This window comes from Telmatherina bonti (genome assembly GCF_933228915.1).
Source record: "Telmatherina bonti genome assembly, chromosome: 15".
Taxonomy (NCBI): Eukaryota; Metazoa; Chordata; class Actinopteri; order Atheriniformes; family Telmatherinidae; genus Telmatherina; species Telmatherina bonti.
This window is the reverse complement of record NC_136613.1, coordinates 28,281,962-28,299,185: the sequence shown is the minus strand read 5'-3', so window position 1 is coordinate 28,299,185 and position 17,224 is coordinate 28,281,962. Positions and strand designations below refer to the sequence as shown.

General features: G+C 41.5%; 1 protein-coding gene across 1 annotated transcript in view; it reads left to right on the top strand.

Annotated features, from left to right (window-relative positions):
• ptpn4a (protein tyrosine phosphatase non-receptor type 4a) overlaps positions 1-17,224 on the top strand; it is an 84,311-nt gene that overhangs the window by 31,732 nt on the left and 35,355 nt on the right. The window contains exons 3-7 of the mRNA XM_079254132.1: positions 12,421-12,528; positions 12,860-12,902; positions 13,529-13,607; positions 15,370-15,414; positions 17,065-17,117. Of these exons, the coding sequence (XP_079110258.1) occupies positions 12,421-12,528; positions 12,860-12,902; positions 13,529-13,607; positions 15,370-15,414; positions 17,065-17,117 (328 nt within the window). The remainder of the gene's footprint in view (positions 1-12,420; positions 12,529-12,859; positions 12,903-13,528; positions 13,608-15,369; positions 15,415-17,064; positions 17,118-17,224) is intronic.

The following is a 17,224-nucleotide window of genomic DNA, read 5'->3' as shown; positions in this document are numbered from 1 at the left end:
CTCCCGGAGTACCCCCCACAGGGGGACACGGTCGAATGCCTTCTCCAGGTCCACAAAGCACATGTAGACTGGTTGGGCAAACTCCCATGCCCCCTCCAGGACCCCAAAGAAGGTGTAGAGCTGGTCCACTGTTCCGCGACCAGGACGAAAACCACACTGCTCCTCCTCAATCTGGGATTCGACTATCCGGCGGACCCTCCTCTCCAGGACCCCTGAATAGATCTTACCAGGGAGGCTGAGGAGTGTGATTCCCCTGTAATTGGAACACACCCTCCGGTCCCCCTTCTTAAAAAGGGGGACCACCACCCCAGTCTGCCAATCCAGCGGTACTGCCCCCGATGTCCACTCGATGCTGAAGAGGCGTGTCAGCCAGGACAGCCCCACAGCATCCACAGCCTTAAGGAACTCCAGGCGGATCTCATCCACCCCCGGGGCCTTGCCGCCAAGGAGCTTTTTGACCACCTCAGCGACTTCAGCCCCAGTGATAGGAGAGTCCACCCCTGAGTCCACCAGCTCTGCTTCCTCATCGGAAGACGTGTTGGTAGGATTGAGGAGGTCTTCGAAGTATTCCTTCCACCGACCAACTACGTCCCGAGTTGAGGTCAGCAAGTTTTTATAAAATACACAGTATTGATGGAGCACTGCTTCCCCCTCCTGAGCCGCTGGATGGTGGACCAGAATCTCCTCGAAGCCGTCCGGAAGCCTTTCTCCATGGCCTCGCCGAACTCCTCCCGTGCCCGAGTTTTTGCCTCGGCAACAGCCGAAGCCGCATGCCGCTTAGCCTGTCGGTACCCATCAGCTGCCTCCAGAGTCCCACAGGCCAAGAAGGCCTGATAGGACTCCTTCTTCAGCTTGACGGCATCCCTCACTGCTGGTGTCCACCAATGAGTCCTGGGATTACCGCCACGACAGGCACCAACGACCTTACAGCCACAGCTCCTGCTGGCCGCCTCAGCAATAGAGGCATGGAACACAGCCCATTCGGACTCAATGTACCCCGCCTCACTCGGGACATGTTCGAAGCTCTGCTGAAGGTGGGACTTGAAGCTCGCCCTGACAGGGGACTCAGCCAGACGTTCCCAGCAGACCCTCACAACACGTTTGGGCCTGCCAGCTCTGACCAGCTTCGTCCCCCACCATCTGAGCCAACTCACCACCAGGTGGTGATCAGTTGACAGCTCCGCCCCCCTCTTCACCCGAGTGTCCAAGGCATGTGGCCGAAGGTCCGACGATACGACTATAAAATCGATCATGGAACTGCGGCCCAGGGAATCCTGATGCCAGGTGTACATATGGCCACTCTTATGTTGGAACATGGTGTTCGTTATGGACAATCCATGACGAGCACAGAAGTCCAATAACAAAACACCATTTGGGTTCAGAGGGGGGGGACCATGCCTCCCAATCACTCCCCTCCAGGTCTCACTGTCATTGCCCACGTGAGCATTGAAGTCCCCCAGCAGAACAATGGAGTCCCCAGAAGGAGCACCCTCCAGCACTCCCTCCAAGGACTCCAGAAAGGGTGGGTACTCTGAACTGCTATTCGGCGCATAAGCACAGACAACAGTCAGGACCCGTCCCCCCACCCGGAGGCGGAGGGAAACTACCCTTTCATCCACCGGGGTAAACCCCAACATGCAGCCACCAAGCTGGGGGCTGATGAGAACGCCCACACCTGCTTGGCGCCTCTCACCATGAGCAACTCCAGAGTGGAAGAAAGTCCAGCCCCTTTCGAGGGTACTGGTTCAAGAGCCCAAGCCATGCGTCGAGGTGAGTCCAACTATATCTAGCCGGAACCGCTCAACCTCGCTCACAAGCTCAGGCTCCTTCCCCACCAGAGAGGTGACGTTCCACGTCCCTAGAGCCAGCTTATGCAGCCGAGGATCGGACCACCAGGGTCCCCGCCTCTTGCTGCAGCCCAGCTCAAATTGCACCCGACCCCTACGGCTCCTCCCGCAGATGGTGAGCCCACGGGAGGTGGGGCCCATGTAACCCTTTCCCGGTAACCCGCGTCCGGGCAAGGGAACATTTCTGCCCGAGTTTGTGTACATCATAGGGGTCTTATGAGCCGTACTTGGTCTGGTCCCTCCCCTAGACACCTGTTTGCCATGGGTGACCCTGCCAGGGGCGTAAAGCCCCAGACAACATAGCTGCTAGGATCTTTGGGACACACAAACCCCTCCACCACGATAGGGTGACGGCTCAGGGAGGGGGACTCCCTCACATGTTGCTCATTAATTTGCAAATTGATGAACATACTATAAATGTTTAGCCCTTTCATAATGTTGTGTGCCAATATCAAATCCTTTCTAAATTTTCTGAGACGCTAAAAATGATTTCTTTTTTAAATGTTGGTCGGTATTCATCATTTGTTGAGTCAAGTCACCTGGAGAAAACTTGGTTTCTTAAAGACTTTCACTTTCATTCAGAAGAGCTTCTTCAGCTCTGATGGAGATATTGGACAATATCACTTAAGTAGCCTGTGAAACCACTGATGTTTTAGAGTCTTAGACTAAAATTGAGTCATGACTCACCAGAAGTCTTATGAGAGGGAATATTGCCCAAAGCTTTACTTCAGGGAAAGTGTTGATAGGTGCTGTTGATCTCTTTGGCAAAGCTGGAAGAAGTTCTTATAGGTGGTGGAGAAGTGATGTCTCCAGCCTTCTCTGTTAAGTGACGGTTTCATTACTTTTGACATATATCATCTCTTTCCCTCTCAAACCACTTGTCAACATGTTGGTCACCAAAAGAACCCTTTTATCAAGATCAAAGATTGTTTATACAAGATTGATGAAGTCTCCGGGATGTCGCCGTTAGGTTTGTGAAGAGCTGAATTGAAGCTTATTGGTCGGTTCTCACCATTGCCGTTTTGGTAGTGTCACGTGTGTCATCTCTACCAGAAAATACAAAAGTGGGCAAAGAAGTACAGCTGAGAGAGGGGCTGAGAGCGTTTGGCTGGATGATTGACGTCTATCGAACTCCAACTTGTCTATAGCTAAGAGCTAACCTGGAGCTAAAAGAAGCTTACTAGCTAATGGAGGTAAGCGGGCTAAAGCTAAAAAAAAAATAATAATAAAAAAAAAATCTGGGTCCTGGCCCAATGAGTTTGCTTTCCTGTTTTGAGCCATCGGTTAGTTCAGTGATTGGTTTCATTGATTTAGACCTCATTACAGTCCTCACTGCATTGAACTGCAATATTGCGATTGTTTATTTTGAGTGTGTGAATGAGGTCCTTGGGATCAACCAGTTTCTTACTGCTGATGTCACTGAGTTGGAAAAATATTTGTTTTTGTTGTTTGTTAAAAAAAATCATCTTGTTCCAGTCACATAAAAGATAGCAACGCTGTCAGTGGTGTTTGTGGGTCCACTCCGAACTGGGTAGCCACAGTCCTTAAGAACCACTTCAAGGATTTCATTTCTTTTTTCCTTTTTACTTGTATTGCTTATTTCAAACTTCAAGTAAATTACAAAATTACCAAATTGGTCATTTGGTTTTGTTTTTTGTTTTTTTTTTTTAAAAAAAAACAAAACAAATTGGTCATTTGGTTGGGTTTTTTTTTTTTTTTTTTTTTTTTTTTTTTTTGTTAAATCCCATTTTTTTCTGGGCATGGGGCTTTGCTTCAGCTCTCCAGACAATTCTCTCTGCTGTGTGCTGCAGAGTTCCCCCTCTATTCCAGTCTCCCTGCATGTAGCTGAATGAATGACTTGGTCTCAGTCGGTGTCATTGATCAGACCCCTACTGCAGCAACTTCCTGGAAAGACAAGCCATCCCGGGAGCAACAATACCTCTATTGATCCTCTCTGGCCGACTGGCCGTGACTTTAGTGGAGAGTGAAAATCCAGAAGCAGTCATGTACTGTCATGGAAACCAAAGAGCTTGTGTGCACACGAGGGTTTGTATTGATAAGCTTACTGATGGGAAGTCTTTGGCTGAAATAAAACCAATATAAAGTAAACACTGCTGCAGCTTGAAGCACAAGAATTTAAAAGAAATAACATAAAGAAAAAAGACCTGAACACTTGATATCCCCTTCACTAGTACAAAAACAAGGTCAGAGGCAGAGTTTATTCATATTGAATAAATAGGTAACCATGGTAACTCCTGCTTACATGAGCATGAACGTTCTGACTGGGATATTGATAAAATAACTCTTACTAAAGAGCAAGGAATGAACGAATGACAAAATGATAATGAATAATGGAATAAAACAGCTGTAGTTTGCTGCAAAATGACACCTCTTCACTACAACAACACCTTCGTAATGTAGCTGGTCCACTTTATTTTCAGAAAAGCACGCTCATTGAAAGAAGATGTTTTGGGTGCCATGGAAACACAACACTTTACATTGCAGCCTTGTTATGTAAGATATTTTGTAAGATAGATCATACTATTCCATGTTTTTGTGAGAGAAATTCCTGTATTGGTTATTTGTGAGATGATTCATGCAACACAACAATCTTTCATATTGTGCCCAGTTGTATCACATGTCCCATTCGAATGGTTTGCAGGTGTAATCAGAGATTTCCTTTAATCTGTCTGTTGGCTACATCACCTAGTTTACAGTTTGCTGTTATGCCACTTGAGTCTGGTTACTTAGGGCACATTCACATCAGCCTTTCTGATCCACCCCAACCAGTCGAGGCAGATGGCTGCCCTCCCTGAGGTTCTGCCGGAGGTTTTCTTCTAGTTAAAGGGGAGTTTTTTCCTTCCCACTGTCACCACGTGCAGCTCAGGATGGGGGATTGGATCGAAGTCATGACTCGATGCAATCAGTTGGTTTCTATTATAGGATATGTATGAATTGGCTCAAAATTATGTGTATGTTGATGATTTGTGTATGTAAAGTGCCCTGTGACAACACTGTTGTGAAGTGGCACTATACAAATAAAGTTGAATTGAATTGAAACCGAGTCCGTTCCCTCAGAAAGTCTGCTTTATTTGGGGAAATGTGAATGCGCTAAACACATTCTGATTTGTATCAAAGAAGCAGACTTGGCCTTCCTAAAAGTGCAGTTCTTGGTCTGTTTCATGCGGACCAAATACAGGTAGCGGACTACAAAAAAAGTCACTTCATGCATTTGGTGTAGCATTGCATTGTGGGTAAATACACAGCAATTGCTTTAAGAGTCCTCTGCCTTGTTGTTCATACTGCATCCATTGTTGCAGTGAATTTCTGTGAGATTCTTGCATAAGACAAAATAAAAAACCCCAAAAATGCAATAGTTTCCGTCTACATGTTTACCTCACAAAGAGTTTTCTACTTCATGTGGGTCTTGTCTTCTCTTTTGCTAAATACTAGTACATCGCCATCTCTGGTGGGAATGGGGATAGATTATTGTAAAGGTTTGGCGCGTTTGACCAAAGTACAGCGTGAACACAATCTCGGTCTGAATAGATACACTCCACTACAACTGAGCCAAGTCCCCAATCGGACCGAGTCTAGCAGACTATCCTAATGTGAATGCACCCTTAGTGTTATAATCCTGAAATATCCTTTGTTTCTGACACATGAAGAATATTTCGTACTTTATCGTCCTTCCTCTCCTCAACTGCTGAAAAAAGTCATAGTATGCTCACGTCAAGCTGAAGCTTCAAAATTATAATCAAAATTAAAGCGAAAATGATTTCTTTTTTTTAATTTTTATTTTTGGTTTTTCATGTTGTAGCCAGAAAGATATGCAGCAGGAAGTGGAGTTTGTTTATTCCCGGTGTACGTAAGCGTGTCACATCCGCCCTCTGTCCAGTCAGAACCCTTCCCAACCCACTGATCTAAAGCAGAATAAAGTAAAGGCTAATAAACATGTTTTCCATGTATACCTGAATTTAAAATGACTATTTCCAAACTTGAAGGAGATACTTTTAATTCAGAATTGTTCAATTTGGAATAATAACGGAATGGAATAGTAACCGTAGCCATTGTTGACTTAACAATTGGTGTCATCTTTTGTTGTCAATTCAGAAAACATTTATATTTCATGACAGTATTTAACACAACTTTATTTGTACAGCATTTTATCAAAACATAACAGCAGCCAACTTCCTTTACAGAGCAAAAGATATATAAAAGGACACAAAAATCTGAATATGAACTTTTTAAAATTGACAATTATAAAAAGAAGTTGCTAACAATAATAATAGCAGTGATTAAAGCAAGAAGACAGGTGTTTACCTTAGTTCCCATGTGAACAAATTTGAGAAGTTACAAGTATGGCCAATGAAATTGAAGCTGACACACGTGATCTCTGCTGGCCAACAGGGTTAGTACATTTGTTTTCTGTAGACATTTTACCAAGCTGTAGGTCTTTCAGATGAGTGTCATGACTACCAGTGGTTTCCAAGTTCAACATTTAACTCAGCGGTGTCCAGCTGTCGTCCCCGAGGGACATAATCCTACAGGTTTTCCATGTGTCTCTGCTCTAACATGCCTGACTCAAATTAATCAGTCATTGTGCAGCACTTCATAGGCTGTGGGATCTATTTAATGTAAGGCAGATGTGTTGGAACAGGACACCTTGAACACCTGCATGACATCAGTCCTCGATGACTGAATTTAGACCCCCCTGATTTACCTGGTCTGGTCTTGAACTGCCCTTGACCTTCAAAGTCTTATTCTTTTTGTGGTCTCCATATATACCCTGGTTTTGGTCTTGGTCTCAGCCTATGAGACGTCATTCTTTGTGTGTTTTTGACCCTGACAGTTTTTATGACGCTCGAATGTTTTGGTCTCATAGTGAAGGACGGATGTAGACCTGAGTAATTCCTACTTCATGTTGCTCTTTTCCTGTCTGGACCTGCCGCCTCACACATTCCTGAATTTCACTCATTCTTTAACACAACCACACACACATTCACACACAAACAAGCACCTTCAATTGTGTTTCCTGTGGAAGAAAGGAAGTAATGTTGTCACATTTCTTTTTTTTTTTCTTGTTAACCCGCAATAAAAACACTGGGATTTCCCCATATGTGCCACTTCATCTTGTGCTTGAGGGTCTTTTTTCCCTATAAAGATAAACCCTGAGGGTATGAAACTTATCAGCACATCTCTCTTTCACTCTCTTCCTCTCTCTGGCAGTCTCTTGTGCTCTGATTGCTCTCTATCACCATGTCTTCTTCCTCTCTTCTCACTCTCACGCACACAGAGCCTATTTCAGTCTGCCCCGCTAGTGGACTGCACAAAGAGCGTTTGTCTCACTCAGTCGCATCGTCAATCACTCCTTTTCTCTTCCATGCTTTCTCTCTTTTTGCCCTCTCTGTGATTCTCTGTTTTCTTCCTACATTTGTATTCCTTTACTCTTTTTTTTTTTTCTTTGTGGGTCTCTTAGTTTATGTTGTGTTGTTCATTGTGACAGTGTCTTACTGACGGCTACCCTATGAGCTGTTCTTTAGATGTTTGCTATGTGAAACTACAAGGAAATAATGTGTCAGTTTTTAACAATGTATGGCTGTTTGGTCTTGCTTGGGGATCACACATTTGGCTCTTACCCTTTTGGATGACAAGAAGAGACTAAAACACACACAGTTTCCAGGGAGCACAGTGTCAAAGTGCACAGAGGGCTCCCACATGCAGCTGAAAAGCTCATGCCTGCTCTGGAAACACACTAAGTTTCTTATAAAGAACATTAGAGACTTACATGTTTTTTACGCCTTCATTTTCTATTCTGCCAAATGTAGATGGTCACAGTTGGGTTTTTTTTTTTTTTGTTGTTTTTTTTTGTTTTTTCTGGCCAACATCTTGTACAGGAGCAGGCACCGTGCAAAGCAGGGTGTAAATCACAAGTTGTATTACGAAACAATATGAAATTAATTGGGGTTTGGTATACAAATCAATCAATCAAATTAAAGATACTTTATCCATCCCAAAGGGGAAATTCAAGGTTCACCACAAAATACAGACGTGACGTAAAACAAGTTTAGTGATTTTGATAATCTCTTTTCTGTAAATTTAAAGGTTCGGCATGTAACTGAGTCAAAGGTTGTTGGCAGAAAAAATAGCCAGAAGTAACTCTTTATATTGAGAAGTGAACTTGAACGTGATGTAAAACTGAGAATGAAGCTCGAGTTGGTCTCAGTTCTTTTTTTCACACACACACACGCACGCACGCACGCACGCACGCACTCTCCAGAACTGGTTCACAAACATGGATCCTACAAATGATCAGTCTGTTGACATCTAATGTTTTAATATTGGATTAAAGTCCATCAGACAGCTCCAGTTAGTCCAGAACGCTGCTGTGCGAGTCCTTGCTAAGACCAAGAAAGCGGATCGCATAACTCCAGCTCTCAGATCTTTACAGTGGCTCCCCGTTTGACAAAGAATCGATTTCAAAATCCTGCCATTAGTTTTTTAAGCTCTGAATAGTTTCAGACCAAAAGTCTCTTCTGGATTCTCATGAACCAGATAGATCTCTTAGGTCATCCAGAACAGGTCTACTTTCTGTTCCCAGAGTAAAAACCAGCGAGGCAGCGTTCAGTTTTTATGCTCCTTACTTGTGGAACAAACTCCCAGAAAATGGCACATCTGCAGAAACTCTGATCAAGATTAAAAACTTCATTTGCCACCTTATACCAAAGTAACTTAAATGTCATTTTCATTCAAGTTATTTTTATTCCCTCTCTTTTTATTTAATCACTTTCATTTTCTATTAAGCGTTTCACTTGTTTGTTTGTAATGCTCTCTGTACTTCGCTGTAATGCTTTAATGTTTTTCTGTAAAGCACTGGAAATGTGTTATACAAATAAACCTGCCTTGCCTGCCTAATGCTATTATATGGCTCACTAAATCAATGTAGGGCAACACACTGTTTCACATCTAATTCTAAGTAATTTTACAAGCTGAATTAGCTTCATTTAAAAATATTTAAGATCTTTCAAAGAAATGAGTCTGGATACCTGCGGTGGACTGGCGATATGTCCAGGGTGTACCCTGCCTCTCGCCCAATGATTGCTGAGATAAGCTCCAGCTTCCCCGCAACCATTGATTGGACACAGCGGTTAAAAAATGGATGGATGGATGGATGGATACATTTTCAAAAGCGCATAAATAAAGTGGGGAAGAAAAGCAACATCCCTCCAAGATAGGAGATGGAATGAGCATAGACGTGGCAACGTTTGACTCATGGTTCAGTCGGCCATGACAGCAGTACTCTGCACACACAAGCCCACTGCCAGTCCTCCTAGAGGGCTGCCATGTCAACATGTCAACTGTCAGCCGCCATTCTTTCTGCCCCTCTCACACATGCTGCGCTGTAAAACTGTGTCACCAGGGTGAAGGGGGAGGAATGGGCAAGGGCAGTAGCTACGTGTTTGTGTGTGTGTGTGTCCCCCATGGGAGCAGTGGTGAAGTTACACTCACAGTATCTCCCTCCCTCCCTGCTGTCAAACTTGCAGGATCAGGTGTGAATTTCTGCTCCACTTGAGGCCCCACAGTTTATCCTCTCGCCTGTCTGACACTCTCCGGAATCTATGTGATACTAATGATGGATTTGATCAATTATTCATAACTTTGTACCACATCATGCACACGATTCTCCATTGACAGCCGTTCTGTGATCAGTAATGTCACTTATGATCAAGGACCACCTTTCTTGCCCAGTCCTTCCAGTTACAGCCATCAGGCAGAAATGATGAAATCTCATTGGTCCAGAAAAAACATTTTCAAACCAGAAGCCCGAAGAGAGTGCAGAGCTTCACCAAGCTATTGTCTTTTTTTTTTAATCTTATTTGTATTTTTTGCTAATGATTGTGAGCAATAATTTTTCACTGACAACTATAAAGGCAAAATGATCCCAATGTCCCCATGGTAACGAATCCTGTCAGAAAATTCACAACATTTAACTAATGTTGCTCATTTTTTTTGTACCCTAGATACCCTACTTAACCTCGACTTTTTTTCCGTTCTTCTTATTTATAATTAATCTTCAGAAATTAAACATACCCAAATTGCCAAATTCAAGTCAATATTCTTTTTGACGAATAAATGTCAGAAGGCAATCCACCACACGAAGAGTAAATGTTTGTACCAACTTTATCATGTTTTAATGTTTACATTTAGGTAGATTTCTTCTTTATGCTCTTTATAATACAGGCATGCATGAACAACGTGCATGTCATCCATTCACGCAAACGCACCTACTTCAACTGTGGTACTTCCATTAAACATTTGTTATTCAGCATCAATATGTGGAGATTTTTAGCAGGAGCCAGTCAGCCTTCCAAAAGAAAGAAAAGTGAAATAGAGGATAAACCAGTGGGACCAACCAGAAAGTTCAGTGAAAAGTGGCACTATGGAGGCTCTGGCGTTGTAGGACACTGCTGTGTCTGAAAGTCCACACTATTCCTTAACCCCTTATTTACTACAGAGCTACACTGTAGAGCCAATTATTTAGTGAATTTACTGTATTATGTTGTTGATTCGGACACAAAGCTGGCTATTTTCTCCTGGTTGCAGATCACGCGACTACCGGTTGTCACCATGGCAACCACCATGCATTGTTCTAAATCCAAATCAAACTTGTGTGGAAAAAAGTATTTTCTTATATTGCTTTTTTTTGTTGTTGATGTTCCATATTTATTCAACAAATAAGGATATAAAATGAATGGACTATAGTTTTTTCTTAACTTGCTTTGAAGTTTGGACACCTCTTAAAAAAAAAAAAAAAAAAAAATGGCATGACCACTATTTATGGCACTATGTAGGGAATAGTGTGGACATTCGGACATAAGCCAATGAAACAAGTCGAGACTGACTGGTGGTCCAATTTAAGCCAGGAGATACTGTCAGATCTCCTTATGGTCCAGCTATGTTCTCCAGAGATCAAGGACTATGATCCCACTAAGTCTGTAATGCTGTGGCACAAGGACTGTGTCAGTAGCAGGAGGCCACACTTCATGGACAGTGTGAAAGCATCAAGAGCAGAGCGAGGAGTCTGAATTTAGGAGGATTCTGTCAACAAATTCCAACACCAGTAAAACAAAATTCTAATACCAGTGACTTTATGTTTGAATCCATATCATAGAAATAACGTGCTTGAATGTACAGTTGGTCCTCGGGTTAAGCAGTTCTTAACTTGCATCGTTTCAACTTTATGAAGCTCGTCAAATAAATGTAAATAAAACAAAATAGAGCAAGTTTTTAAGTTCTAAGGTTCTGTATAAGCCCTTAAGACACGTGACACAGAGGCGAACACAATGCCTCAGAGCGTGTATATTTAATTTATTTTAATCTAAATGTCTGTTTAAATTGTCTGTACCTTTTTTCCATTAATATGATGTATAACACAGGTATGTAGATAGTTATAATCTGATTGAGGCGGTATTTAGGGTGTATTTAAGGGTAAAAGTACAACTTTGGCGGAATTTAGGGTTACGCTGCGGTGTAGGAATCAGTGACCACCTATATATGTGTGTAAAATAATATAATATTTAGGCCAGTAAAAATGAACCTTGACAGTAAATTTTTTTTTCGATCGGCCGGTTAAACAAAAAGATCATTTCGTACACTGCCCTGATGAAGGGTGGCTCAGCATCCATCTTGCATCCTAACTGTACTCCGAATTCTCTCTTGTTGAATCTTTTTTTTTTTTTTTTTTTTAATTCTTACTCTGTCCCTTTCTCTCTTTTTTCATCTCTTCCTTTGATAATGTCCTCTTCTTTGCTGAATTAGCCATGGTTTGTGTCCATAATGGTGTGAAGTAGTGCAGCAACATGCAGCTTCACATAATGAATGTCAGTATACTATCAAAACAAAACAGAAATAAAGACCAGAAACCTATATAGTAATATTTTTTTGTCCCCAACAACATTTTACAACAACATTTTATCAGAAACAATCACAGGGAAATATATAATTGGAATGTTAACATGTGCGCATCTCCATTTTAAAAACGTGTTAAGGTACGTGACTTAAAAAAAAAAAAAAAACCAACTCATTGACACAGTTTGGTAAAGCAACCAAGCCTTTGAACAGCAAGAAATTATCAGCTGTTATAACTGTAGTGAATCTATAAGTCACTGACAAGAACTCCACCATGTGGTTTTATAAGTCTTTGGGCTCTATATGTTGTTGCTGGAAAGATGTGCAGCTAAATATATAAATGTGCAGCAGTAGCCCACAGGCATTCATCAGCTGAGTTACTTGAACATGTTCTTCTCCATGTGGCTGGAACAATATTAACTAATGTTCAACACAGAAAAATCGCAGATGAATTTTAAATTGTGAAATGTTTCTGCAGCAATAAGGGTGTTTTAAATAATTTAGATGTCTGCGGTGGGGAAAGGGGGATTCATCTCTCTTACTGTTCCTTGTCTGACCTTTTTAGCAGCAGCGTTCAGGAGCAGTAAATAGGGTTCTCAGACCTCTGAGCCAAGTAATACATTCAGAAGCAAGCTCATTCTTTGTTCTCTGTTCTTCTCGGCAGAAGTCGGATCATGGCCAGGTCCTGGTGGACGCCGTCTTTAAACATCTGGAGCTGACCGAGAGAGACTACTTTGGCCTGCACTTGGCTGATGATGCCTCTGATGCACCAGTTAGTATGCTGTTTTAAGTCTGTGTGTGTGTGTGTGTGTGTGTGTGAATTTAGAGAATTGTTCAAAAGAAAGTCGTTTCAGTCACAAAAATAGTGTGAATTTGTCATAATCTCATTATGTTTATTAAATCTCTGTTTATACGTGCTAATCTATAGTAATATTTTTTTGTCAGTTGCTAAATAGCAATGAAAACAACACATTAAGTTTCAGATTGATTTGTATCTGTGTGCACAGTTAGTATTTTTGTCACATGTGGTCTCGGTGAATAATTTAGATTGTGTGGTAATACTTTATGGTGTCTCTAAGTGTCTCTCAATCAATATTTTACAGCGCTGGCTGGATCCCAATAAGCCCATCAGGAAACAGTTAAAAAGTAGGTGACATCCACAGCACACCACCTTAACTCTTCCACTGCATAATAAAATAATGTCAGAAAAAATCCCGGAGCAGAATTCACTCAAGGCCAACTGGAATGCTTGATTTGAGCTGGTCTCGCCTCAGTAGCGGTTAGCAATCCACACTCTGCCTTCAGCAAAAGTCTCCTGTTCCCATTGTCATATACAATGCAGAAATGTGCTGTAAGCAATGATTAAACTACATTTCAACTCTGCTTTTTCTTCCCCCCCCCTCCTTTGATAATGACTAATAGAATTTGTAACATGTAAAACAATTGAAGGGTTGCTGGAGTGAAGTGAGCAGCCGTCCTCCAGCAACGACTGAACTGGGTTTCAACTCGGCTGATTGACTCGCTGAAAGAAAACACAACTTGATATTATTTTATTCCACACATTGTGTGGATGGAGGCTGCTCTGTTGTATGACTGTCGACTGGTGATTTGACTCCTTTGTTTAATTACCAAACTGAGCACACATTTAGAAAAAAAACTACACAAAAATATTGATGTTGAATTAGTTAATATCTCATTTATTATAACAATTGTCTTCATATTGTTCAGGTCCAGGTTTGCTCACTCAGATCTCACTGCTTATCATCTTTCAGGAGGGTCTCCACACAACTTGAGCTTCAGAGTGAAATTCTTTGTGACAGACCCGGGTAAACTTCAGGAAGAATATACACGGTGAGATGTTTGGCTTTGATCTTACTTTGAGGGAAAAAATGCAGGTTGTAATGACTGGTTGGTGAGCTGTAGGATTTTACTTTTTAACCTAAATGCTGCAACACCATCCGTGCGTTTACATGGGAGTTTTAATTCCTCTTTAATTCTGAATAAAAGTTAATTCCACTTTAAACTGATGAAAAATGACCATGTAAACACTTAATTCCTAATGCAAATTTCTTTCCGTAATTAAACTTAATTCCAATGTAAGTGTCTGGTTTATTCACATTTTAATTCCAATCTATTTAATTCCCCTGTCAAGTAAACCTTATTTTACGCTTTAGGTTAATTCCGGTTGTCTGAGCATGCTCGTTACCTTGTCCTGTCTCGATGACGCACGTTGTTTTGCGTCCCGTGTTCGCTGGTCTATCTTTCTTCTCCTTCTCAGTTGCTGTAAAAAGTGAAGTAATATGCTCGTGTTGAGCTGCTACTTCAGATTTATAATAAAAATAGCTGTGAAACTGGTACTTATTATGTAGTTTTTACAAGTTATGACTTAAAAGACGAGAAGCAGGGAGCCGTCTTTGTTTATTTCCGGCATACGTCACTTGCACCCTCTGTCCAATCAGAACCCTTCCCAACCCGTCGCTCTAAAGAGGAATTAAGTAAGGACGTGTTTCATGTAAATGTTTATTCGGAATTATTATTTTCATGTAAACTCATAGGAGAATACGTTAATTCCGAATTAAAAATCATCATGTAACCGTAGCCCATGTGTCCTCAGACCTCTTTCTTCTGTTAAGTACCTCTAAGAAATAGTTCCTATATCCCAGTTGGAAGTGTCGGGCCATGCTGGTGCATGCTCACACTGTATTATTTAGGAACCTGCTTTCGAGTGTCTTTTTTCCAGTTTTTGTGCTGGTGTTTTCACTTTAAACAATCTCCAGCAGCATCAGAAACCTGTTTAGACAACACAAACAGGCTGGTAGCAGTTCTTTTGATCACAGTGAGATGTTTCCATAAAGTTCTTAATGACATGTTGGAGCTCAAAGCTTAGCTTCTGACTTAAATACGCAGGTTTAAATCCAGATTTTCTGTGAGATATGGAAGTCATGTTCATTAAGAGACTATATGCTGTACCAGGATGGTATTTACAGGCTAACGATGATTAAGATAATTGTGGGATACAATTGCACACACTTATTATTTAGAAAGTGCTCAAAAGTAGGGAAACTATTATAGCTTGTTAGTTAGTCAAATATTTTGCTAAAATTGCTGTTAAGACACAGATTACTGTGGAATTTTTATATTATTCTGACGTATAAACATTTTGCTTTTTAGTCAAATACAGGATAAAAAATGAACTTGAAATCATTGGATTGTTTTATTTACATTTTCAAGAGCCTTTCCTCATTTAATTCAAAAGCAACTGGTATTATATAAGTGCACATTGATTCTCAGGACCAGAAATAGCTTCTTTATCTTGTTGCAGACTCATCAATAGAAAACGAGAAGCCATTATGTATCAGAGCTGTGATATGGGCTCATCTCTTTCCACACAAACATGCAGAGGAGACATGGCAGCACCGTCTTAACTGTCCTGATGTTTATTTAGCTGTCAGCCTTGGACCTGGCATGCTGATATGCTGCTTTGTTTACTCAAGTCACTGCAGAACTTTGTTACTGAAGACTGGAAATGTATCTCATAGTGAAAATAAAGTTATTATATTCGAAGTTAAACAAGGCTTTTTCTGTCATTTAACGCTGTGTGTCATCTCCTCAGGTACCAATATTTTCTTCAGATCAAACAGGATATATTAACTGGAAGGTGAGTATGTCACTTTAAATATAAGATGCTGTTGTATCAACAGAGTAAAGCCAATCTGTGTTTAACTGGAGGAAGTTTGAGGTTATATACACAACACATGATGTGCTTGCATGTGTTCAGGCTGTTGGTCTATTTTTTCCTGTCCTCTCTACCCCAGCTGGTTCAAGCAGATGACTGTCCTTCCTGAGTCGTGTGTTTTTTTTCTTCCTGTTAAAAGGGAGTTTTTTCCTTTCCACTGTCGCCTTGTGCATGCTCAGGATGGGGGATTGGATCAAAGTCAAAATTCAGTGCAGTCTTTTGGTTTTTCTTTTTTCTTGGATATTTATTAGGAATTGACTCAAAGCGATGTGCTCTGAGATGACGTTGTTGTGAAGCGGCGCTAATAAACAAATAAAGCTGAATTGAAGGTTCTTCATTTTTCTGCCTCGTCTTTGTTCCTTGGTTCTTTTCTGAAAAGTTTTCATTTATCAGGTAGAACAGGGTTGGACCCATTTTTACTATCAAAACTGCTTTAATTCCTGGTGTCATGTTTTCAACAAGGTGTTGGAAACTTTCCTCAAACATTTAGTTTCATGTTGACATGAAGCTGCACATCCATGATGAGAGTCTACCGTTCCACCGCATCTCAAAGCTGCTCTTTTCATTCGAGATCTGGTGGCCGTTTAGGCCGTTGGAGTACGGTGAACTCATTGTGGGGATGATTTGAGCTTTGTGACACGGTGCATCATCTTGCTGAGGTATCCATCAGATAATGGCACACCGTGGTCATAAAGGGAACGACATGCTCGGCTGCTGTTCTTTGGCTGTGGTGTTTAAATGGTGTTGATTTGGTATTAAAAGGCCTAAAGTGTTCCAAGAAAATGCTTTCCGTGCCATTATGCCACCACAAGCCTAAACTGTTCGTACCATGGATCCATGCTTCCACATTTTTACCAAATCTGGCCCGGCCTTCTGAATGTGGCAGCTTAAATGGAGGCTTATCACATTATCAATGTTATTCCATCTTGTATAGTCCAGTTTGGTGAGTCTGTGTGAATCGTAGCCTCAGTTTCCTGTTCTTAGCTGACAGGACCGGCACCTGGTGTGGTCTTCTGCTGCTGTAGCCCATCTGCTTCAAGGTTGGACGTGTTCAGAGATGGTACTCTGCATATCTTGGTTAAAACCAGTGGATATTCGAGTTACTGTTGTCGTTCTATCACCTCCAACCAGTCTGCCCATTCTCCTTTAACTTCTGACAAAGGATATTTTTATCCAGTCGAGTTTTTTCTTTTTTCAGACCAATCTCGAAATCCTGGAAATTGTCGTATGTGAAAATCCCAGCAGATCAGCAGTTTCTGAAACACTCAAAAACCATACCACATTCAGTCACTTACATCCCCTTTCTTCCTCATTCTGATGCTCAGTCTGGACTCCTGCAAGTTGTCTTGACCATGACTAAATACACAGACTTACTGCCATGTGACTGGCTGATCAGCTAAAAACGTATCCAGTGAGTGTCTGTAGGATTTTGTTATTTTAGCTGTTACTGTCATAGACGAGGCATGTCAGTTTTCTGTTTCTTTAAAAGAACCTCTTTATAGTCATCTGATGTATTAAACCAAGAATGAATCACATGCTTATTTCTGTTTGTTTTGTGTGTGTTATTTCCAGATTGCCCTGTCCTCACAACACAGCTGCACTGCTGGCATCCTACGCTGTTCAGTGTAAGTGTTGCTCCCTGAGTAAACCCATCCCATGTAACAATGGAAAAGCAATTCATTAGGACTTTCTTTAGCTGCACACACTGTTAAATATAATGGCTGCGGTGGCT